General features: G+C 41.8%; 2 protein-coding genes across 16 annotated transcripts in view; one reads left to right on the top strand and one right to left on the bottom strand.

Annotated features, from left to right (window-relative positions):
* Positions 1-7,258, top strand: part of APAF1 (apoptotic peptidase activating factor 1) — a 79,822-nt gene extending 72,564 nt beyond the window's left edge. Inside the window, 2 exon segments of the mRNA XM_040637354.1 lie at positions 478-624; positions 4,840-7,258. Of these exon segments, the coding sequence (XP_040493288.1) occupies positions 478-624; positions 4,840-4,986 (294 nt within the window). The 3' untranslated portion in view covers positions 4,987-7,258.
* Positions 7,259-17,527: 10,269 nt separating this feature from the next.
* Positions 17,528-22,874, bottom strand: part of ANKS1B (ankyrin repeat and sterile alpha motif domain containing 1B) — a 1,051,872-nt gene continuing 1,046,525 nt past the window's right edge. For 9 of the 15 annotated variants that reach the window (XM_040637361.1, XM_040637359.1, XM_040637357.1 and 6 more), the window contains one exon: positions 17,528-18,681. In XM_040637361.1, coding sequence (XP_040493295.1) covers positions 18,571-18,681 — 111 coding nt within the window. In that variant the 3' untranslated portion in view covers positions 17,528-18,570. The remainder of the gene's footprint in view (positions 18,682-22,874) is intronic. The other 6 variants (XM_040637360.1, XM_040637358.1, XM_040637367.1 and 3 more) reach the window with 1 other exon arrangement.

Genomic DNA, 22,874 nt, shown 5'->3' on the forward strand with positions numbered 1-22,874 from the left:
TATATATATATGGTCCTGCAGGGACTTATCGTTTAAAATATGTTTGAATGACTTAGGTGTTTGAATGACCTCTGTCAGAATTCTTGGTGGTAGATACTGGACTAGAATTCTGTGGTTTTTTTGTTTTTGTTTTTTAGGTAGTTTGTTAGGCCTTTGTTTGTTCCTTGCTTCTCCCATTATTTTCTTTTTATTAAATGAAAAAAGTCACAATATTCTGACCAGTTGTTCTAAGGTCTCTTGTTTTATTTTTGGAGTATGGTTAATGATAAATATTTTAGGTAATGCATTTTTATTATAATTAGTGTTTTTTAAAAAATTTGGACAGGAGAGAATGTAATCTAAAAAAAATTCCTAAGGTATCATTGAATTGTAATTATATTTTTAAGAAAGATTTCCAAATATGTTCCGGAAGAGATGGATAGACGTATAAAACTTCTGGGTGACTCTGTTCATGCATTTTATATCTTGTTTGTATAGATATGGAATGTCTCAAATGGTGAACTGCTTCATTTGTGTGCTCCGATTTCCATAGAAGAAGGAGCTGCTACGCATGGAGGTTGGGTGACTGACCTTTGCTTTTCTCCAGATAGCAAAATGCTTGTCTCTGCTGGAGGATATCTTAAGGTAAGAGTTCCTCAAAGACTGTGAAAGAAAAGAGCAGCCTATATCCTACTTTGCAAGCTATTTTCACTTCCTGTTTCTCAGTTCGGCCTCCTACAACCCAGCAGAGTGGAAGGGCAGTTACTGTTATCCTCATTTGGCAGTGATGAGACTGAGATCTGTAAGGCTGCTTTTCTCAGCTCTCTTGGAAGTTTTGATTGACAGTGTTAGGAATGTTCTCTGTCCAGAGCTCTCAATTTGCCCCATACTTAGATGATCAGAATGACTAGGAAGTTGAGTGTTTAATTTTATTTTCCACATCACTAATTGTTAACTCTTGGTTGAAAGTCTTTAAAAATTTATTTGTGGAAAAAAATTTATTCATGAAATTTCTTAAGTTTTAGTAGTAGTGATAGCAGTAGTGGTAGTGATAATAATAGCAGCAGCAGCCTATTGTTTGATTTTACAGCCTACAAAATGCTTTCCTTACATCATCTCATTAGCCAGCTTTGTGAAGCTTAAATTTTATTATCCTCGGTTTATGGATGAGGAAACTTATGATCATGGAGGTTGTGTTTCCTAAAGTTCGTAGTAAGGTGGCTTGTGCAAACTGACTATTAGAGAATACAGAGGCCAAGGATTGAATGTGCTGTGGTGCCTCGGTGTCATTTTTCAGTGCTTGCCCCTATTTACCCATCCACTCAATCAAAATGTGTTACTGCCCACCCTGTGCTAAGACACTGCCATATGGCACAGTGTTTAAGACTTGGTTTTTGCCTTCTGGTGGCTTATAGTCTGGGGGAAGCGGACAGTAAATAGTCTCTAAAGTATAGGAGGGTTCTGGGACATGTCTGCATAAAGATAATGGAGTTAGCAGAGGCTTCTTAGGGAGGGGGGATGCTTGAGGTGAGTGTTTTGAATGGTGGTTCACTTGTAAAAGGGGTTGAAGATCCTGTATATTGTATTGACCACTTAAAATAGATCCCTAATAAATTAGATCTTACTGTACTTTTATTTCTTCCTGAAAACATTCAAGTGGAGGAACTGATTCTGATTAATTATCTAACACAGTATAGAGATTAAAAAATATTTGAATGAATGAAGTTTTTGGTTATATGAGACCCACATAATTGCAGTTTTACTCAACATAAAAATCTAGTTTATAAAAAAAGAGGACAATTTTTAGCTCTCTGAGGGGATGTTTGTTATGAACCATTTTCAAAGAGTTTGCGTTGAAAATACAATGCTTTTTATAAAATGTTGCATTGAAATTATATACATTTTTGGGCACATCTTTAGTTATGGGTGGGGGGGATTGTGAAACTATCACCATTTGTTTTCTTCTAGTGTAAAGATAAACTGTGACTCTTAGACTGCTCTGAGGATAGTGCTTAGCGGAGCAGCACTGCGGTCTTTGGGTTGGAAGCAGGGAGTCTTGAGCTCTGTTAACTGCTGAAAACCTTAACTGCTCAGCTTTGACCCTGAGCTTCTAGAGACCATGTCATTTGATACTCTGGGTCCCATAGAAGGCTATCCCCTAATTATGAATCTGGCTTACAAGATGTGATAGCAATCAGAAATTAGCAGATTTCTAGAGTTCTTGGAGAACCTTGAAATAAGCAGCAGAATGGGTGTCTGTACTATAGAGGTTTATGTCTTAAGGGTGTAAGAACTTATAGCCCGTACATTCAATCTGTATGTTTAAGTGACAGGCTTTCTTCCCTCTGGTTGATTACTAGCATGGTTCAACTGATTATGATATAGCCCAGCCTGCATCTACCCAGCATGTTAATGAGACTATCAAAAGCACTGAGCAAATTATAAGTAAGAAGGAACAGCTGCTGTAGTGTCCAAAGAAATGGGCCTTTTGAGTCTGTTTACTAAGGAAACCAAGCTGTATGAATCGAATGTCAGTAGATAAAGTAGATATCCAGTAGCTAAAAAGCTCTTAACTTTCAAAGTTATTTCTATCTATAAAGTTAAAAATTAATATAATTTAGCTGTTTACTTGTGTTATGCCGTGGAGTACATACTGCTAGAATGACAAATTCACATTAAACCATGCTTATGAGAAGAAAGTCTGATTTGAAATATGGAATACATGGTGATAAACACAGGTGTGCCATTACTTAGCGGCCACAGAATGTAATGGTCAGGAGAGTCAGTCTTGGGTAGATTGCCTAAGGTCAAAGCCTGGCTCTGCCCCTCATTAGCTTTGCGATTTTACACAAGATTGTTTAATCTCTTTATGCTTTGATTTTCTCATCTGTAAAATGAGTATAATAATATCTATCTCTGAGTTGGGAGGGTTAAAGGAGTTAATACATGTTAGTATACATAGTGTTAAAGGAGTTAACACAGCACCCATACATAGTGTCACATAGTATACTCTGAGTAAATGTTAGCTATTTTAATTCACTCTATTTCTTAGAGCTGTTTTAGGTTCACAGCAAAATTGAGCAGAAAGTATAGAGTTCCATGTATCTCCTGCCCCGACACATGCACAGCCTCGCTATCACCGGAGTATCAACAGAGTGGTACATTTGTTACAGTTGATGAACTTCATTTGGCATATCATTAGCACCTTAAGTCCATAGTTTACATTAGGGTTCACTCTTAGTGGTGTTCCTTCTGTGAATTTTTCTTTTTAAGATTTATTTATTTATTTGAAAGAGAGAGAGAGCACACATGTGTGAGTGGGGTAGGAGGGGCAGCGGGAGAGGGAGAGAGAGAGAATCTCAAGCAGACTCCCCGCTGAGTGTGGAGCCTGACATGGGGCTCAGTCCCACAACCCTGAGATCATGACCTGGAGCCGAAATCGAGTTGGACACTTAACGGACTGAGCCACTCAGGCACCCCCATTCTGTGATTTTTGACAAATGTATAATGATATGTGTCCACCATTGTAGTATCATACAGAATAGTTTTGTTGCCCAAAAAATTCCCTGTGTTAGCTATTTTTAACGTCATTGTTTTTTAGTCCATATTCAAGTTAGTGGCTGATGCAGTGTTTCCGAGTGGTTTGTTTGAATAGGGAGAAAGCTGGTGAGAGAACTAGATTAGGTACCAGAAACTGTCCCACCTCTGCCACTCGCTAGCAGTATCATCTTGGGTGACGAGCACTTTTTTCTCTCAGAACCCTGGTTTCCTTATTTGTAAAGTGAGGCATTTGGACTAGGTGATCTCTAAGGACCTTACTATCTCTATGATTTGCTTCTAGTGACTAAAAACTAACAAGTCTTCTCTTAAGTAAGTGGACTGTGTCCTCTGCAGTCTTGTTTACATTGCTATTTTATAAAGCAAAATTGTCAGTTCTGAAAAATTTCAAGTTCGTACAAGTTGCTTCAGTGAAGCTTATTGAAGTCCAATGGGACATACTTTTATCCGTTACTATTACTGAGTGAACACAAATAGCTGACCCAGTCAACTGCTAGAATGCTAGGCACTGCCCCAGATACAAAAGTGAGTGACACCATTATTTTGTTCATAATGCTCTGAATCTCAGTGTGCCTTTTCAAAAGGTGTTCATGTACATTGTCTCTTTTGCCCTTATTTAAGCTGTGAGATACACGGGTAAGCTTTATGATCTCCATTTGGTAAATGACTGTGAGCACTGTTGTAATCTTAGCGAATTCAGTTAGCAGGAGGAGAAAGGAAGGATTTGGCCAGAGCACCTGCTGCATTTGAGATGTTCAGTATTTATTTAGGAAATAAATGTATAGACTGTTTTATAGAGAAACCTGGTATTCAGCTCTTGAATCATTCCTGGGAAAAGGAAGATTCAGTAGAGAGAATATTATGTCTGGTAGCCTATAATAGAAAATAGTCTCAGTGTCTACCAGTCTGTGTCTGCAAACGGAAGTTTTTAAAGAAAAGAGGGGCATTCTTCTGTCCATCCCAATGAGAAAGACACACAGGCAGCAGAATTCAGTGTAGTCATGGCCAGAGTGGACTTCGTGCAGCCTTGTGTCTGTAGCTTTCAATAGGCTGCACATCTTCCCAGCATGCCTTGCAGTGGGGCTAGGTGTTCGGTAGCTATGAGGCAGTCACGAGGATTAATCGGGAAAGGCTGACCAGATTGATTATACTATATTCAGCATTAAGCCTTAGACTTTTTTCCCTGCTTTTGCTAAGTTTGGGAGTGGGGAGGTGGTGATAGGGTGAAGGATTCAGCTGGCACTACAGTTGTCACACACAGCAATTACCAATCTAATGAGAATTTTATTTTTCTCTGAACAGTGGTGGAATGTTGTCACTGGGGAGTCCTCACAGACCTTCTACACCAATGGAACCTGTCTCAAGAAAATATACGTGTCCCCTGACTTCAAAACATATGTGACTGTTGATAATCTTGGCATTTTATATATTTTACAGATGTTAGAGTAAAGTAGTTAAGGATTAATGTAAGTTGAACTCTTTTTAATTTTGAATTGCAAAAAATTCTAGTGAAACTCTCTGTATTTCGACTTTTTGTAAAGCTGTGAATGGTTTTGCAGTTATTGCATTCATCACAAAAGTGTTTGTGGTTGGATGAATAATATTAATGTAGCTTTTTCCCAAATGAACACACCTTTAATCTTGTTTTTCATAATCATCATCATTATTGTTAACAGTTTGTCCTTAAGATGCAAATGAAAATGTAAATACGTACCTTGTTATACTGTTGGTAAAATTCTCTCTTGATGCATTCAAATTGGTTGACATAGTTAATGAGAATAACTCGGAGGAAATATGTATTTTAATGCTATTATTATGCAGGGTGTGCCTCAGGGTAGCAGACCTGCTTTCTGAACCACATTTACCCCAAGGGGGATAGTTCTTCCAATTATAATCTTGGCGCTTATTTGCAGCCCTTAAATTTGCTTTAAAAATATTCCAGTTTGCCTGCACAGTTCGCAACGTTTCTTTTAATTCACTCGATAAGTGAGTGTTGGATTTCAGAAGTTCTTTGAAGCAAAAGTTCTTTTGAAGCAAAAATTATACGTGTTGAAGAGAATAGATTTTATTGGTCTACCTTTTTCTCACTAGCTGATGGCAGCTCTGTGCTGCGGCTGGACTCCAGTGGTCAGTCTCTGAGTTGGGTGCTGTCCTGCTTGCTCTGGTTTTTTATGTACCAGACTTGTTACTTGACTGAACTTGACCTTTCTTAATCCTCACTTTCTTCTTGTTTTTTTTTAAGCAATGATTCTGCAGTTGAATTTTTGTAGATTAGAATATTTGGGGAGGAGCCAGTTTTCATTATAAGTTTTACAAGAATTTTTCTAAGAAATATAGTAAAAAGTTTCTTCTAAGTCTGTTTACTCAGATGAATGGCATTGTCAGTGCTGTTTTCAGTGAATTTCAAGAGAATTCTCTATGGTTTTCTGCTCAGTAACAGAAGAGTCATAGTGACTCTGGAAGATGTCACTTTTAACGTACCAACCATTCTCTTTTCCTTCTCCTTTTCCCTCCTTCTTTCCTCCCTCCAAGGTTAATCAGGAAACATAGCTCTTGACGGGGAAAAAGTACATCAAGCATCAGTAACTAGCTTTTTTTTAACCTCCTGATTAGGAACTTTAATTGCAGTTTGAATCTCCATTTCCCCTGACAATATATTGTTAAGGGAAATGGCAATAAATCAATAATAGTTGTGGGTCATATAAGAAAATAACCGAAATTCAAAAATTTTGCTGCTGCAAAAGAAACGAAATCAAATGAGTGTTAGTGTTAATAGTAGGTAAGTAGTGAGCTGTCTCTGTTGTTGATGTGTATTAGAAGTGGTGTAGGTAGCGGGGGCCTAGACCACTCCAGATGTATTTTAGATTAAATATTACTATTTAACATTTAAGGGAGCCATAAATAGAATTCTTAAGGAGGTTTGGCTTTTGGTTTTTTATGATGGGTGGAGGAACTAGTATGTAGGCTTACTGTGATTTAAGCAAATGTGATGTGAAAATCTTAATTTTATGAAAAGATTTTTGTAAATGATATGTTGTGTTAGAGTATCCAAATCATAATTTGATTTGCATACAGTGTTTAGGAACTTGATTATAACTCAGAGTATAAAGTATTAACTTTTAGAATTAAAAGCCACTTGACTATTAAAGTATATAGGCTTTTAAAAAACCTTGATTGGCTTCTGTCTTTAAAATAAAAATAGAAATGGGAAGAAAAGGTAACATGACAAAAAGGTAAAAAACAAGGTAACTTGGAGGAAGAAGAGAAGCCTAGTATAGTGGAGCTGCATGTTTCAGGGCAGCTCAAATGGTCAGTCAAGGGGAGGGTTTTGTTTTGTGCTTGCAGATGAGCATTTTTTTCAAGCATTTTCCCTTGTTGTATTTTTTGTAATGGAAATTACATTGCATTTTGTATATGTAAAGGTTTTTTACATTGTGTGTGTCTTGTATGTTTTGAAAACTGTTTTGTATTTATGATAGAGGTCACATGATTTTTTTTTTTGCTTCGGTATACATTTTAGTACATGAAGTAAAAAAAATTTTATAAAAAATAAAATTCCTAAAATATTTTTGAAAAATATTTTCGGATTGTTTCAGACTCCTTGCTTGTCCTTTGTTGATTAGAAAACAAATGTGACAGATTCTTCAAACTAAAGCCGTCATCCTTTCTAGTAATGCTTTATCAACTATGTCTAGTTCAATTTTATTAAAATTTTATCTCCTCAGTTTATCTCTGATGATTGCTACCTGGTGTGACTGGCATGGGAAAGAGCCTGTAAAGAAGAGAATTCATTTATGTATTTTTTTTTTTAAGATTTTATTTGTTATTTGATAGCACAAGCAGGGGGAGAGGCAGAGGGAGAAGCAGGCTCCCCACCGGGCAGGGAGGCTGACGCAGGGCTCGATCCCAGGACCCTGAGACCACGAGCCAAAGGCAGATACTAAACCGACTGAGCCACCCAGGCACCCCTCATGCCTTCATTCTTTCATTCAGTAAATATTTATTGAGATCTACCATGTGCCTGGCATTTTTGTAGGAATTGGGGATATAGAAGGGAGCCAAACGGTCTTTTTCTTACTGCAGTTTAGGGCCAAGGAGAGGCAGAAAAAAAGTAAATAAGTAGAACCTATAGCCTTATTAGTTGATATGTTTAAGTGGGGAGGGGAGAAGCATTACAGTTTTAGATGGAGTTGCTCACTGAGAAGGTGACACTTGAGTACAGACCTGAAAGGTGAGGGAGTGAGTCATCCAGGTATCTGGAGAGGTTCCTGAGCGAGAGTTCAGTGAGTGCAAAGACAGAACAGTGGGTGGGTTGCTCCGTTATAGAGCGGGCAAGGAGTCCGGTGTGTGGCTGGAGAAGACTGCGTGGGGGGGGGGTGTAACAAGAGGTGCATCACCATGCAGGGCCTCCTAGGCTACTGGAAGGACTTTGAGATGGGCTGAGATGGGAGCTACTGGAGGAGTTTGGGCAGTGGAGTGATCTGACTTGAGGTTTAATTGGCTCCTCTGGCAGTGGGAAATTGAGAATCAGTTGAAAAGGGGGACAGGCAAGGGTAGAAGCAGGGGTACCAGTGAGAAGCTTTTGCAATAATTTGGGCAAAATGAAGGCAACCAGACTAGGGTGGCAGCAGTAGGGGTTGTAACAGTTGGATTCTGGATAGATTTTAATGATAAGAGTTAATAGCATTTGCCAGTGGATGAGAGAGACAAATTAAGAATGATACCAAGGTTTTGGCCTCTTTGGCTTGAGCTATTGGAAGATTAGCACTGCCATTATCTGAGATGAAGACGGTTATGAAAGGAGCGGGGTTTTGGACATAGTAAGTTTGAGATGGCTGTTAGACGTCCAAGTGGGGATGTTGAGTAGGTGTTTGGGCAAAAGGGTCTGGCGTTCATGGGAAGAATCTGTGATGGGGATATAAATCTGAGAATCATTAGTGAATCCAATGTATTTAAAACCACAGGATTAGATGAGATCAGCAGTGAAACACATGTTGATAGACAAGACTGGAGTCCTAAGCCAGAGTCCAGGGCAGGCTGCGGTTGGTGAGGTGAGGGAGCAGCACAGAGACTGAGAAGGACCACAGAGAACAAGAATTGCAGCGTGATGTATTAAGTTATAGTGAATGCAGTGGGCGTGGGTTCCTAACTCTGTGGTTTTGGGCAAAATGCCTTTATTTTGTTTGTTTGTTCAGCCACCTGCCTGTCTTTCCCATATGGCTTGCATCTCTACTGCGTGCCAAGCACTATTTTAAGTATTAGCTAGGGCAGTACATAAATACACTTTAGTTGTTGGGAGAGATTGGGAACAATAGAGAATAAGAAAGCAAGAAAATATCAGCAGTTGTTGTATCTGTAAAATGGGTATCCTTTCTTCTCACGGTTGTTGTAAAGATTTAATAAGATAACACTCATGAAGTACTTACCTCAGTGCTTGGGCCAAAAAAGTGCTCAGTAAACATTCCTTGGTGTAATTCGGGTCCTGTCACCTTTGACCTGGCAGCAGTTCCCTGACTGCTGTCTCTGCCACCAGTCATGTCCCTCTGCTTAATCTTTCCACAGTGCTCATCTTAATCTTGTCACTTCTCTCTACAACCCTGCACCTGCTGTGTGCTCTATTGCTTCTTGGTCTTTGTATATGCTGTTCTCTCTTCTATACTGCCTATTTCCTGCCTAATTTTTTCCCCGATTCCTTCTTATCCTTCATATATTCTTTGAGATAACCCTTCTGCTGAAGGTTTGCCCAGCCCTCTCATAGTGTCCTCTTTTCTCTGCCATGGCTTTTATCACCCTGTATTGTTTACTTATTGGAGTCCATCATTAGATCGTAAGCTCCATGAAGCCAGGTCTATGTCTTTTACACCACAGTCTAACAGAAGCCCGGCTCCATTTGGAGTCTCAATAAGTATTTGTTGAATGATTGAAATTCTTGTATGTGTGCTTGCGTGCCCATAGCGCACTCTCTGTTCTCCGTCCGCACTAGGATATCGAGAGACTAATTCAGTAGCACGTCACCAGCATTGTCTTTATCTTTCTGTTTTAGTTTGGCATTTTATTGTGAAGCATCATTAGAGGACAGTAAAACTTCACTTGAATAAAAAAGATTTGCTTCTAGATTATATGAAATGAATAAACATGTCCCTGAAGTGTTTAAGTTGGCAAGTATGGCAATCTATTCAACATTATGTTTTTATTATAATTCACTTACTGACCTTTAGAGAAGGAGGAAATGATTTTTGCATACTTCTTGGTCTCTGAAGATTGTCACTTGTATAGATTTCCTTGCTCATAACCCCTCCCCTTAAAACTATGGAGATACTATACAGTTATTAAATGCCTGAATTAGAATATCAGCTGCTATTGGGCTATGAGTTTAACCATAGAATTATTGTGTAGTTGTGTATATTCATGGGGAAGGGGCAGAAAAATGTGCATCAAACGTGAGACTCATCAGAGACCAGGTCTTTGAAGTCATTTGGCATCAACATCATATTATTTCTAAGTCTGATGCTGTAAGAAGACCAAAACTTGGAAAATTTTCTTTTAAATTATGATTCAGGAAAATGAGCTGCTGGTGTTCATTGTAAGTTCATTTATGAGGTCAGGCCTTCAGAACTGGGAATATTATCACAGAGAAGCGAACAGAAAATCTGTCTTTGTAATTTCCCAAAACCCAGGGCTAGAGTAAGTGACTAGTGAGAGCACATCAGGCCCAAGTTTGGGTGGGGTAGTTCTGAGCAACTGCTCAAACTGGAAAACACGCAGTAGCTGGGTGAAGCCTCTTGCTCAGTACAGAGGTGGCTGTTGGGAGGAGCCGGAGCGCACATTCTCACCATCCGTTCAAATCTTCACTGCCTCCCCCCTCAGGGGACTGCCCAGCCCTTATTCTATCTTCACAGCACTTGAGTGGATTTGCAAACTCTGCAGTCCTAGCTTAGAGAGGAAGAACTACACCCCAGACAGTTAATCGGTGACAAAGCTAGGGCCACAGTCCAAACCTGATTTTCTTTTTTTTATAGAGAGACCCAGACCCACTGGGCTACAAGTTGAATGTCAGTTTCAATTGGAAGTGGAATCCTCCTGGGTTTATGGCAGATGAACACCAGTCTAGGGTCAAGGCTTGGGTTTCAGCGGCTGGAGAAGATTCTGGAGATCTAGGTTTCTCATCTCTGATTCATCTTCAGTTAGCATTGATTCTAAACCCCTCACCTTGTGTTTATTTGCCCCACTCTGTCAAATAACTTTCTGAGACCTTAACAAATCCTTTTTAGGAGGAAGGAAGGAGGAACTATTATTTTTTACCAGTGTTTTCTGTGCCAGGCCCTATGCTGGGCACATCCCACACATTATTTAATTGAATCCTCACAACAGGGCTGCAAGGTATTATCGCTGTTCTCTAGATGTGGAAACAGGTGCAGAGAGATTAAGTCACCAGAGCCCCACGGCAAAGTGGTGAAGCTGGGGTTTTGGTCCATGCAGTTGGCCACCTCACTAAAGGCCCTGGATGAGAGGATGCAGGGGCATCATTTCAGTTGTGACTTGACTTCGTTATTTATTTCACGCATTCAGATCATGTGTCATGACTGATCCTAAGCCCTGAGGTGGTCCCTGCTCTTGAGGAGCTTCTACTTTTGGTTTTCTGGTTAGCCCATCTCTGCCCTGCAGGGATTGCTCTTTGAAAAAAGAAGCAGGGTCCGTTCTGATAGGAGCCAGGTGGATGGCAGAGGTTGGGGGATGTTTTGGGTTTGTCAGCACTTGGCTACTACCCAGCCTGGTCTCAATTCTCAGATGACTCAAGCATTGAGCAGGGAAGGTGGCAGCCTTATGGCCTGCCCTCCTGAGATGCTTATTTCTACTTTGAAACTCTTAGGGGGTTCATTTGAGATTAGCGGCAGCCCTGGGGTCAGTGGATCCACATGCTTTCTGCCACCTCGATTTCATTTTCTTTTCTCCTTTTCCATTTGAAAAGGTGTAGCCTCTCAGAGCCTCAGTTTCCTTATTTGTCAAATAGGGACCACAACACTTGATTGCAGAGTTTTTTGTGAGGCTTGAAAGATATGTCAGGCATCCGGTATAGGTCTCAATAGCATTATTATCTTTTGTTTCAGTTATAAACTTCCATTCCTTTACTGCCCGTGTTTCCACGGTTTACAAAGTGGGAACCTGTGACTTTTGCTTTCTCTAGGCATCCTTTTCTGTCTCATGGTAGATCTATCTTCTTGGCTGTTAGCTCGCAGGAGACAGACTTTGTTCAGCAGGAAAGCTGTCATCTGCTTTCTTTTGGGTTGTCTGAAACTTTCTTCTCTTTGGGATGCGCATGCACCCACGAGTGGTGGAGGATTGGGAATGAGAATGGAGAAGAGACCTTGGGCTTGCTGCTTGGGCTGGTGCTTGGGAGTATGGTAGAACTCTGGCTTTGGCTGTCAAGTGTATCCAGGTTCAAATCCTGGCTGCACTAATGTCCTAGCTGTGTGACTTTCAGCAAATGTTTTAATCTTCTTAAGGACCTGCTTCCCAGGGAGCAGGAGGGCCTCATCCATCCAGGGGTGAAGCTTCTTACACTTTGTTGCCCCAAAATTATCTGGAAAACTTAAAAACCTCCCTAAACCTGGACCTCATCCCAGGCCAGTTAATTCAGAATCTCTGGAGATGGGACCCAGGCATCTGTACTGTTTTAAAGTTCCCAGGTGATTCCAGAGGTCAGTGGAGGTTGCGAACCAGTACCCTTTGCTGTGTCGCCCTTGATGGCCAGGCCACTGCCGTCTTCTGTCCAGCTGCCAGCTACACTTTGATGACTGCTTCTACAGTGTGCTGCCGTGCCTGCTTTGCTAGGACAGCCTCAGGAGTGTTGCTGGGCAGCACAGACGGTTGGTATGCCTATTGTATTAACAGAGATGAGGGGATCTTTCCTGCTCGGATTTGATGGCTAATTTATAGAGCAACTATTTTAGGGTTATTATCATCATGGCTCTGGTTATGGCTTTCTCTATCCAGGTGTCTCACCTTTGTGTACTTGCTTTCACTTTTGACCTAGTACCATGATTATTCCCATCATGGCAGACACTGTTGGTGGCCATCCTAATATCCAGTCTCTCCATTTTCGTCACTAACAACTCCTGAATTGTTGGGGGGCTGTAGTGTGCTCAGCTAAAATCAACAGCTGTGTTTTCCAGCTGCCTGTGTAGGGGTGGCCAATGAGTTGTGGCTTGAAGCTTCCAGGAAAGCTCCTAAAAGATTGCTGTACTCAATTGGGAGTCAGGAGACCATAGGTCATTATCATTCTTCTTATTATCTGGAATGTGGATGTGCTGGATAATGCTCCAGCAGCCATTTTGTGAGCATGAGGTGACCTTACAGATGCCATATGCTAAGGGTGACCGAATAAGAATGTAGAAGGAGCTTGTGGACCTCCCATTCCAGCCCTCTACTATTTCTGAAGTTCATGTTACATGAGAAAAAATTCAGCCCTTCCCTGTTAAAGAGACTGTTATTTCTGGTCTTTGCTACTAGTCCCTAAATTCAGTTCCTGATACTGAATAAACCAACCTGGTGTATAAGAGCAGTCCAGCAAATGTCAGTGACTCTGCATCTCTGCCTCCTCCACCCCCTTACTCTAGCCACAAACGCACTGTTCCTCCTCTGATAAGTAACTGGACATCTAGCTAGCTGTGAGGCTGTTGAAGCTTGGAATCCAGAAAGTCACAAAGAAGTGATGCATGGATCATGCCCAGCCCACAGATGAGTTTTATTTGGCCCACACTTATTTTTTTAAATGCTGAATTTGTTGCCAGCATTTGAAAATCTGGTGATTTTGCATAAATACTGATTTCTTAGAAAATCTGTTGACCCAGGGTCTTCATTTCTGCCTGGCAACAATTAGCTGAAAGTAAGTAGCAGCTGCCCCCTGAGATGAGGCAGGTGCTCTGTGGATCATCACAGCCCCACTCATTCATGTCACCTGTGGCTCTGAAGCCATGTGAGTTTGCAACTTTGTACCTCGCTACCCAGACACACACCCCAGAAGTGGCCTGCTCACATGGTATTCCTGAACTTCCCAGTCTCCCTTGACTCAACACTTAGCACATTGGGGTTTTTGTTTTTGTTTCTCTCAGAAAACTGAGCATACACTTTTGATAAGCGGAGAGAAATCAGCCTCTCACATGTCAGAAAACAGCTGATGTTGCTTCTTACTTGGAGGCCTCTTGACTTTCCTTCTCACGTGTCTTATTGAGGAGAGGCAGTAAGGGGGAGAGCTGCAGGCTCCTCAGGGAGCCGCTGTCGGCATGCTTGACTGAGGCACTGAGATATCCAAAGGACAATTAAATTGAGTATTGAATATGGATTGCTTTGAACAGGCTTTTATTACCGTGTCATGGGTAAGAAGGACTCCAGCGCAGCTTGCTCGTACTGCCCTCTGAAACATAACTTAGGTGTCTCCTGAATGGCAGGGCTTGGAAGCTGCACGTTCGCTCTGCTGCACTCGTGCAGTCTGTGACATGCATGCTCCTCAGTTGTCTGAACCCCTGAGAAAACCTCAGCTGTTGGGGTGACCCTAACGGAGCTGTTCAGTGCAGAGTCTGTTTCAGTCTAAGTCTTTATGTCCTTGGTCATTAACTACTCTTGGAAAGTTAAATGCCTATGCAGCTTTTACCAACCTAGGTCTCTGGGGTTTTGGAGAGTAAAACAATTTTGATGATAAATAATTTGTAGCTATAATTCTTTGAGTTACGCACAGTGTGCAGTATGTTGGCTCAGGAATGGTCATCTTAGCATTAGCGGTTCTAAGTAGAATGGTGCCACGCTGAACACAGAGCAAGTTCTCAGTGAGTAGATTGAGCTGGGATGAAGAGAGGAAGCAAGTGGAATTGGTCTGCACCAAATTCTTAGGGTTAATTCCCCCACAAAAATAAGACCTGGCTCATGGGTACTAATGTATGCAGGATGGTGATTGGGCAATGAGCTTAAGGAAATTCTCTGTCTGCTTTGGAGCTGGTTGCTGTGGGAAGCAGGACTCTGTTGCTGGGGCAGCCAGATGCCAGGGTTTGTTTGTACATTTGCACAGACAGCAGTAAATGGGCGTGGGGTGGGCTGGGTGTAGGGGGGACAGGAATGGAATAGGGGGCAGGTTGATGCAGCCTTGGTGCAGATAGACTCTGTTGGCCTACATTGGCTGGTTCCCCAATTATATTTTAAGAAAATGTGTTTATTACTGGCAGATTGCTTGATTTTCATAGGAAACATACTCAGTGAATACCTTATATAAAAAGAGAACTGAAAAACTTAGTGTCTTAAAAAAAAAGGCTTTATTCCATATAGACTTCTGAACATGGTCATTATATTCCAGTTCTGTGGGAGAAGACTGAACTCTGAAGGCTAGCCCATTTACCACATTTTCATTTCTTTTCGGAAGTAGCTTAGGAGAAATGTTACTTGGGGTCCAAGTGTGAATTTTTATTTTTGAGAATTTGGCCATTTGTTCATTATCTAAACCTGTGTTCTGGCCCATCATGTCCAAACATTATATGCCCCAATAATATTCCCAACAGAAAATCTGGTATGTCTTGAGAAAAACCATTGGGGCCATGACTTACTAATGAATTAACTAGGCATAATTTTCATAGGGTTCATTCACCCAAACTTATCATAGAATATAATGTAAGAAAAAAAGAGTAATTCAAGTTCTTTTTTGGAATAATATGAGCATTCGAGGATCCCCATCCCCCATGGATACTGCAGTTACTAGTGTGTCAGACTTCCCCTTCAAGAAATCAGCTGCATATCTCTTCTTCATTATGTGGGCTGGCTCTCTTCCATTTGCCCCTCATACCTCTCCTTCTTCTTCCCTGCCTTGTGTAGACCATATCAATGAGCTCCTTGTCCTCTGGCTTCCAGTGGGTTCAGGTAATGCAGGGTGGATAGTGAGATCAGGGTATTTTAATCCCTGGCTCCCTCACTACAGCTGGCCATGTCCCTCAGCCTGTCTGGCAGCCCCTCCACACAGCCTTCTCCTTTCCTGTTCTCCCTCAGGCAATTACCAGCCCAGGGACACTGTTCCACCCGTCTGTTCCCCTACATGCTGCCAACACCTATGTAAGTATCCTATTAAACAACTCTTAAAATATCCCAATTGGAATGTGCCATCTGCTTCATGCTGGGACCATAACTGATACAAATAAGCATTTGATCCACAGAGAGAAGAGGACTGCTGACCTCTTGGTAGTTACCAAAGATAAAGAGGGGCCAGATTAGCCGAGTTGAAGCATTACCATCTAAAATTCCAGCCCAAACCTTTCTTCAGGAACCCTGCCCACTCTGCCTCTGTGAATGGCATCCCCTCTCAGGTTGGTTTCAGTGTTTTCAAAGCCGTGGGTCTGTGCATGTCAGGCTGGTAGCACCCTGTTTGTTTTGGTGTGTGTTTCAAAGAGTAACAGACTTCGATCCAGCAGTGCAGGGGAGCTCTCCTGAAAGTCACAGGACATGGAATGTGAAATGCTAACGTGGCCCTAGATCACTTGACTTGCAGCACACGTTTTAGAAAAATGGAAGGATTGATGTTATGTAATTTTAACCCCTACCAAAATTCGTATGTTGAAGGCTAATCCTCCAAAGTGATGGTATTTGGAGATGGGCCTTTGGGAGATAATTAGGTTAGATGGGGTCATGATGGTGGGACCCTCAGAGTGGGATTAGTGCCCTTATAAGCAGAGACACCAGAGAGCTTGCTGCTACCTTAATTCTCTGCGAGTGAGCACGTGTGCGTGCACACACACACAGGTCATATGACCACACAGCAAGATGGCAGATGCCTGCAAACCAAAAGAGCCTTCAGAGAGAAACCTATCTGCCAGAATCTTGATCTTCGACTTTCCAGCCCCCAGAGCCGTGAGAAATACATTTGTTAAGCCACACAGTCTGATATCTCATTTAGCAGCCCAACCTGAGACAAACATGTAGATGTTTTTCCAAACAAGCTATCTGTACTGTCACAGACAATCTATTTGGGTGGTCCTTGCTCTTTTAGAAATTTGTTTTGGCAATTTCTCCTTGTAGCCTACTGTAATATTTAAAGACATTGGAGATTTTTTGGCTGAAATTTAAAGGCCAATGTATCATTCTCAGACTGGCTGAACTTAGAAATGAGTAAATTTTCTCAATTTTGCCAATTAAAAAAAATTCCTTTAGCTATAGATGTTGAGGAGGCTGGGCCTTTGGGTTTTTTCCTAAATGGAAGTGGGAGGGTGCTCACAGAATGATGCCAAGCACCGGTGGCTGTACAATTTCCGTTTTATTTTGTGTGCTTTTTTTTTATAGGATATAAATAATGACAAAAATTACAAAATTTATAACTGGAAGCCCAAGCATATTTACACATATGTTTCTGTTTCAGCAAAGCTACTATTTACTTTGCTCCTATACAATTACCTTTTGGTACCATACTTCAGTGTTATTTTACTCTCCATTTACTACATACATATCAACAGTGAATAGGCAAAATATATACAAGGAACTGTTCAGGTCAAGTAATTTAATATTGTATTAAAATTCTTCAACACTGAACTAAATCCATTTACATTTGTCAGTTTGAAATAAAATTTAATTATCTTTTTTTAAAACTCACCAACTGATGAATAACTGATAATCCTCGGGTTTGAAATAATATTGATTAATAAAAAAAACATTAAGACAACCCCACAATTTATCAATATCGCTATAATGAACTTCAAAATGATTCACAATATGATCAGTTAGAACAATATACGTTAAAATGTTATTTTTTTCTATAATGATATTGGTACTGTTTATATAATTTGATTCTACATAAATATACATTATGGTATCATACAAATACTCCACAGAGACATTAAAAAAATTAAAATACCTTAAAGAAATGTAAGTAAATTTTATTTAATCAAATAGTAAGCAAACATTTATTTGTTTCAAGAAAAGAGTTTTATTACTTTGGAATCTCTCCTCTTTATTTTTTTTTTTTTGTATTTTTTCTAGAAAAAACTTTTTGCAATAGAGTTTTATTAACACCTTTCTCAAACAAGGTTTCCATGACAGAAATCTTGATAGCAGGAGCCCTACATTTTGTTTTTTAACGTTTTCTTTAAAACACTGTGAAGGTTAAAAAAAAAAACAATCTTTGCAGCTTATGGCTGCGTCAGCACTTTCGGTCGGATGCCAGTCTGCTTGCCCTAATCTCCTGCTCTGGGGAGTGTCATCAGCACTTTGCCACACCCAAGCCAGTCCTCTTGGTGGTAGCAGTAAAAATTTAGTTATTTGAAATGAAACCAGAAACATCCTTCACAACTAAACCTAGTTTTCTTATCAGTGCATTAATGAAACATTCTTTTAATAAAAATATTTAATACAAGACACACTTTTCTGTGCATAATAAATTCCTCTGTTTTGAATCATTCTTAAATTTTGAATCAATCCATAGATGTAAATGTTTTCTTTATCTGACATGGTTGATTACATATAAAACCCACAAATATAGAAATTGGGAAACAGGATTTCCTGGCAATCATGGGGGTGGTTTTTGTCCTTATGCATGAAATGGTGCTCAGTGATACGACTTTACAGGTGTTTTCTGGGTAGTTCTGTTCTGACTCTACCTTTAAAACTGCTGACTGAAAAATCCAAGATTTTTATACTTTTAGGCAGTATTAGAGATCCCCTGTACCTTTTTTTAAAAAGGTGTTATCCCCAAATTCAGCAAAGCAGTGTTGGGGGCAAAGTCATTAGAAATACGTTGGGTGGTGGCAGGGAGGGGAGTCGGGAGAGTCAGCGAAAAATCTCAACTCATGCCTCTCAGGGGTTACGGCTGGGAAGTCTTGGTTGCACACTTTCTGTCACTGGTGCAGAAAGAACGTCCCCAGGAATGGCCAGCAGCCTTTCGCCCATGACAAGGCCACACAAACAGAGCAGTCTTCCTCCTGGGCTGGGTGGAAACTGAGGCGCGAAGGGAAGCCTGCTCCGGGACTGCTCAGCGTGCAAGGCACCGCGAGGACAGGAGGATGGTGAGTATCAGAAAATTGTGGTTTCATACTTGGTATTAATTCCTCTCTTGGCTTCTTGTCCCGGCTCCACAATCCATGGCAGATTGGCCAAAGTCTTTTGCTCAGATGGGTCGATCTGCTTTAGAACAGAAAGGCTGATGCCTGTTATACGGTACCTGTACCGGGGTGCAAACATGCTTCCTAACACTTCTTGGAAACCAGTACTAGGCCCTGACAGGACTGCAGTCCTGTCACAGACCAACAGGTATGTGAGAATCGTGTGTTTGTCCTTTTCATTTAGGTTTACTGCATAAGGACTGTATGCAAGACATTCAAAGGGTGGGTGGTGAATGAGACCTGGCCCTTGCTCTTGAAGGCACACAGATGGGGAGCAAACACAGAAACACTTCAATACTGAGAAAGGGGGATGGAGGGAGGGAGGGTGCTCTGCAGTTAGGGAGCCAGGGGACTTCCTAGAGGAGGTGAACCAGGTTATGTCACTCTCCAGCTCTCAAGTCTACAATAATTTCCATGACAGAATAAACCCGAATTCCTCAAGGTGAAGTCTAGCCACACTGACTTTGCTTCTCCCTGCATGCCAAGACCACACCCAGGGCCTCTGCTCCCATCATCTGTTCTGTAGGAATGTCCTTCCCCAGACACCTGCATGCCTTACACCCTAATGTCACTCAGGTCACAGCTCAAACATCACCTACTCACCTCTTCACCCAATACAAAATAGCATCCTAACTTCTCTTCTCTTCTGCTCTGTTCTTTATAATCCTTATGCCACACACATCATATATTTATTCCTTCATCCTCCACTGCAATGTAGGATTTTGTTCTCTTCACTGTTTCCCCCAGACTTAGAAAAGCTCCTGGCAACCCAGTAAATAATAGTAGGTACACAATAAGTACTTACTGAATAGATATTATAAAAGAATGAGGTAATGTCTAAACAGCTGGAGGATGAGCTAGAGTTTGCCTGGTGAGGGAGCAGGGAAAGGGGGGAACAGCATGTGCAAAGCTCCTATGGTAAAAAGAAGTGGCTGGTTGAGAAGCTGCAGTTAGGTCGGAGAGTGGAGATGGGAGGGTGAAAAGGTGAGCAGGGCCAGGTCAAGCTGAGCCTTGAACCAGACTGAGCTGAGCTATAAAATGGTTAAAACCATTTTAGCCCCTGTGCATATAAAGTCAAACAGGCCATTCCTGGGTAATGCTTGAGCTGTGAGCTCTCAGGAGGGGCCCTGGAGGGAGTTTTTCACAGCACTGCTCCCTCACCTTTTGGTGTTTCGACATCTGCCCTGGCCCTGGCCACCTGCTCTGCTCAGGAATGCTGGGGCAAGAAAGCCTGGGAAGGTCTCATTTGTATCTCCACAAGGCTGTGGGAAGGACTTCACATATTCTTAGGAATCATGGAATATTTCTCAACAATAATCAGCTGGACCTGAGGGAAATGGAACACGGACACCAGCTGAGGGGGATGGGATGTTGCGGCAGTTAAAGGACATCAGTATTATTCACTATGTATTTTTGTATTTCTCAGTGAAGGCTTTTCAATGAATATTTTATGAGCCCTCATGGCACCTAACCCAGTTGTGCTCTTCTGGAAGTTTATAGAGACCAGAGTAAAGTCAGATGGAGGCACCTGCCATCTGAGAAAGAATATAATAGTCTAAGAGATAATCCAAAAATATTCTGAAAACTGGACATTTAACTTACAGGTTTGTTTGTTTGTTTGTTTGCAGGGGGGAAATAGAATTAAAAGCAGGTATATAGTTGATTGTGACTAGGTATCTACCTCAGAATAGATGGCCCAGGAAAAGCCTCTTCATGTAACTGAGACCTGAATGACAAGTGGGAGTGAGCTGTGCAGAAAGATGGGGGATACTCTGCTAGGTGGAAGGAACAGGTGACACAAAGGCCTCAAGTAGGAATAAGCTTTGGTCTGTTGCAGGAATAGGAAGGCCTGAGCATCAGAGAGCAGCACGGTGGGAAATTAGGTTTAGGTACCTGGGGCAGTGGTGCCATGATCTGATGTGTGTTTTAGGATCACTCTGGTTGCATAAGGAACTGTTAGGACATGTACTGCAGTAGTTCTGGAGAGCATAGTGGTGGTAGCCTGGATGAGAAGAGTGAGGAAATGGAGAGGAATGGGTGGATCGGAGACATGTTTTAGGGGTTGAGTAGATGGCATCTGCTCATGTGTTGTACACCGTGGTTGGAGGAAGACAGGAATTAAGGATGACCTCTAGATTTATGGCTTGAGCAACATGGTGAATGGTTATGCCATTTACTGAGCTGGGAAAGACAGAGTATAAATAGCTTTGAGGGGAAAAACAAGAATTCTGTTCTGGGGACTTCCAGGGAAGATGGCAGGGGAGGAGAATCCTAGGCTCACCTCATCCCATGGATACATCTAGAGAACACCCCCATCAGTGTAAATAACCCAGAAAATGACCTATAGATTGGCAGAAAAGACTTTTCACAGCTAAATGTAAAAAAGAGCCCACATTGAAGAGGGTGGAAAGGGCAGAGATGCAGTTGGGAGCCAAACACCTGCAGGACCTAAAGGAGGGATCCTGTGGGTGCAGAGGGGGAGAGGAGCAGACCCCACACCAGGCACCCCAGGCACAGAAGACATGCACTGGGAAGATGAATTCCTGTAACATTTGACTTTGAAAACCAGAGGGACTTAACATCATGAGTTCTTACAATCAGTGGGGCTTAACACACCTGGAACTTTGAAAATCAGTGAGCCAGAGAGTGACAGGAAACTGAGTCCCTGCCCTTAACATATAGCATAACAAATAGCCCCACCAAGATACAGCATAGAAGCAGCAGTTTGAAAAACACCTGGGGTATACAGGAGGGAGGAAGACTTGCTTACTAATCTCAGAGCATGTGCTGGAGGGGCCGAGATCTTTGGGAGACTTCAAGAACAAGAGAACTGGCAAGCACCATTTCCCTCTCCTACCCCCCAGCCTGGATATGGGTACACCCGTGTGAACCACTGCAGCAAGAACTCTCTCCACCTACCTTGCTAACAGCATGCCCTGCCCCCACGCTCTCCTGTGGACCCACCCCCCGATCTGGCCTTGCGAGTCCATCCAGAGCAACGCCACAAGCATGGCAGGATACAAGCAGCCCTGACAGGGGTCAGCACCACCTCAAAGGGACTTCTGCCCTGGGGGAAGGGGAATAAAAGCACACAAGCAATCTGACTGTGGCCCCAGGAGTGGGCTGGGGGCAGATATCTGGTCTGACTACAGGCTCCACTCATCAACAAAAACTCAGGGGACAACACAGGGAGAATGCTTTCCGTGCAGTGCTCCTGCAGCTCTGGAAAATACCTGGTCTAACCCAACTCAAGCCCAAGGCTGCCCCAGACTGGCCCACTAACAACACAGGGAACCAAACCCTGCCCACAACAGGTAAAGAGAGCCACAGAAGACAACTGGACTGAAGGCAAAAGCAGCTCAACCACAACAGTAAGGTACACACAACACACAGAGGGAATACCCCATAAGTGCCAGGTTCTGATGAAGAGGGGACATTGCACTGCAGGGCGCTATAGGACCTCTTGTTGATAAGGCCACCACTTTCAAGAGCAAGAGACATAGCTAACTTTCCTAACACACAGAAACAGACACAGGGAGTTAGACAAAATGAGGAAACAGGAAGATGTCCCAAATGAAAAGAACAGGACAAAATCACAGCAAGACAACTAAACTCTTGGAGATAAGTAACGGAGATAATATGCCTGATAAATAAATAAAGGTCATAAAGGTACTTACTGGACTTGAGAAAAGAGTACGGGACCTCAGTGAGACCCTCAACAAAGAGATAGAAAACATAAAAAAGAACCAATCAGAGATGAAGAACCCAATAACAAATTAAAAATACACTAGAGGGAATAAATAGACTAAAGGAAGTAGAAGAATGGATCAGTGATGTGGGGGACAGAGTAGTGGAAAGCAAGCAAGCTGAACAGGAGAAAGAAAGGATTAACAAAAAATGAGGCCAGATTAAGGGAACTCAGTGACACTATTCAGTATAACACTGCATTATAGGGATCCTAAAAGAAGAGAGAGAAAAGGGGGCAGAAAGCTTATTTGAAGAAATGATAACTTAAAACTTACCTAATTTTGGGAAGGAAATGGAAGTCCAGATCCAGGAGGCACAGAGAGCCCCCAACAAATCAAACCAAGGAGGTCCACACCAAAACACATTGTAATTAAAATGGCAAAAAGTTGTGCTAGAGAATTTTTAAAGCAGCAAGAGAAAACAGTTACATACAAAGGAAGCCCCATAAGGCTATCAGCTGATTTTTCA

The sequence above is a fragment of the Ursus maritimus genome, unplaced genomic scaffold (genome assembly GCF_017311325.1).
Source record: "Ursus maritimus isolate PB19 unplaced genomic scaffold, ASM1731132v1 scaffold_21, whole genome shotgun sequence".
Taxonomy (NCBI): Eukaryota; Metazoa; Chordata; class Mammalia; order Carnivora; family Ursidae; genus Ursus; species Ursus maritimus.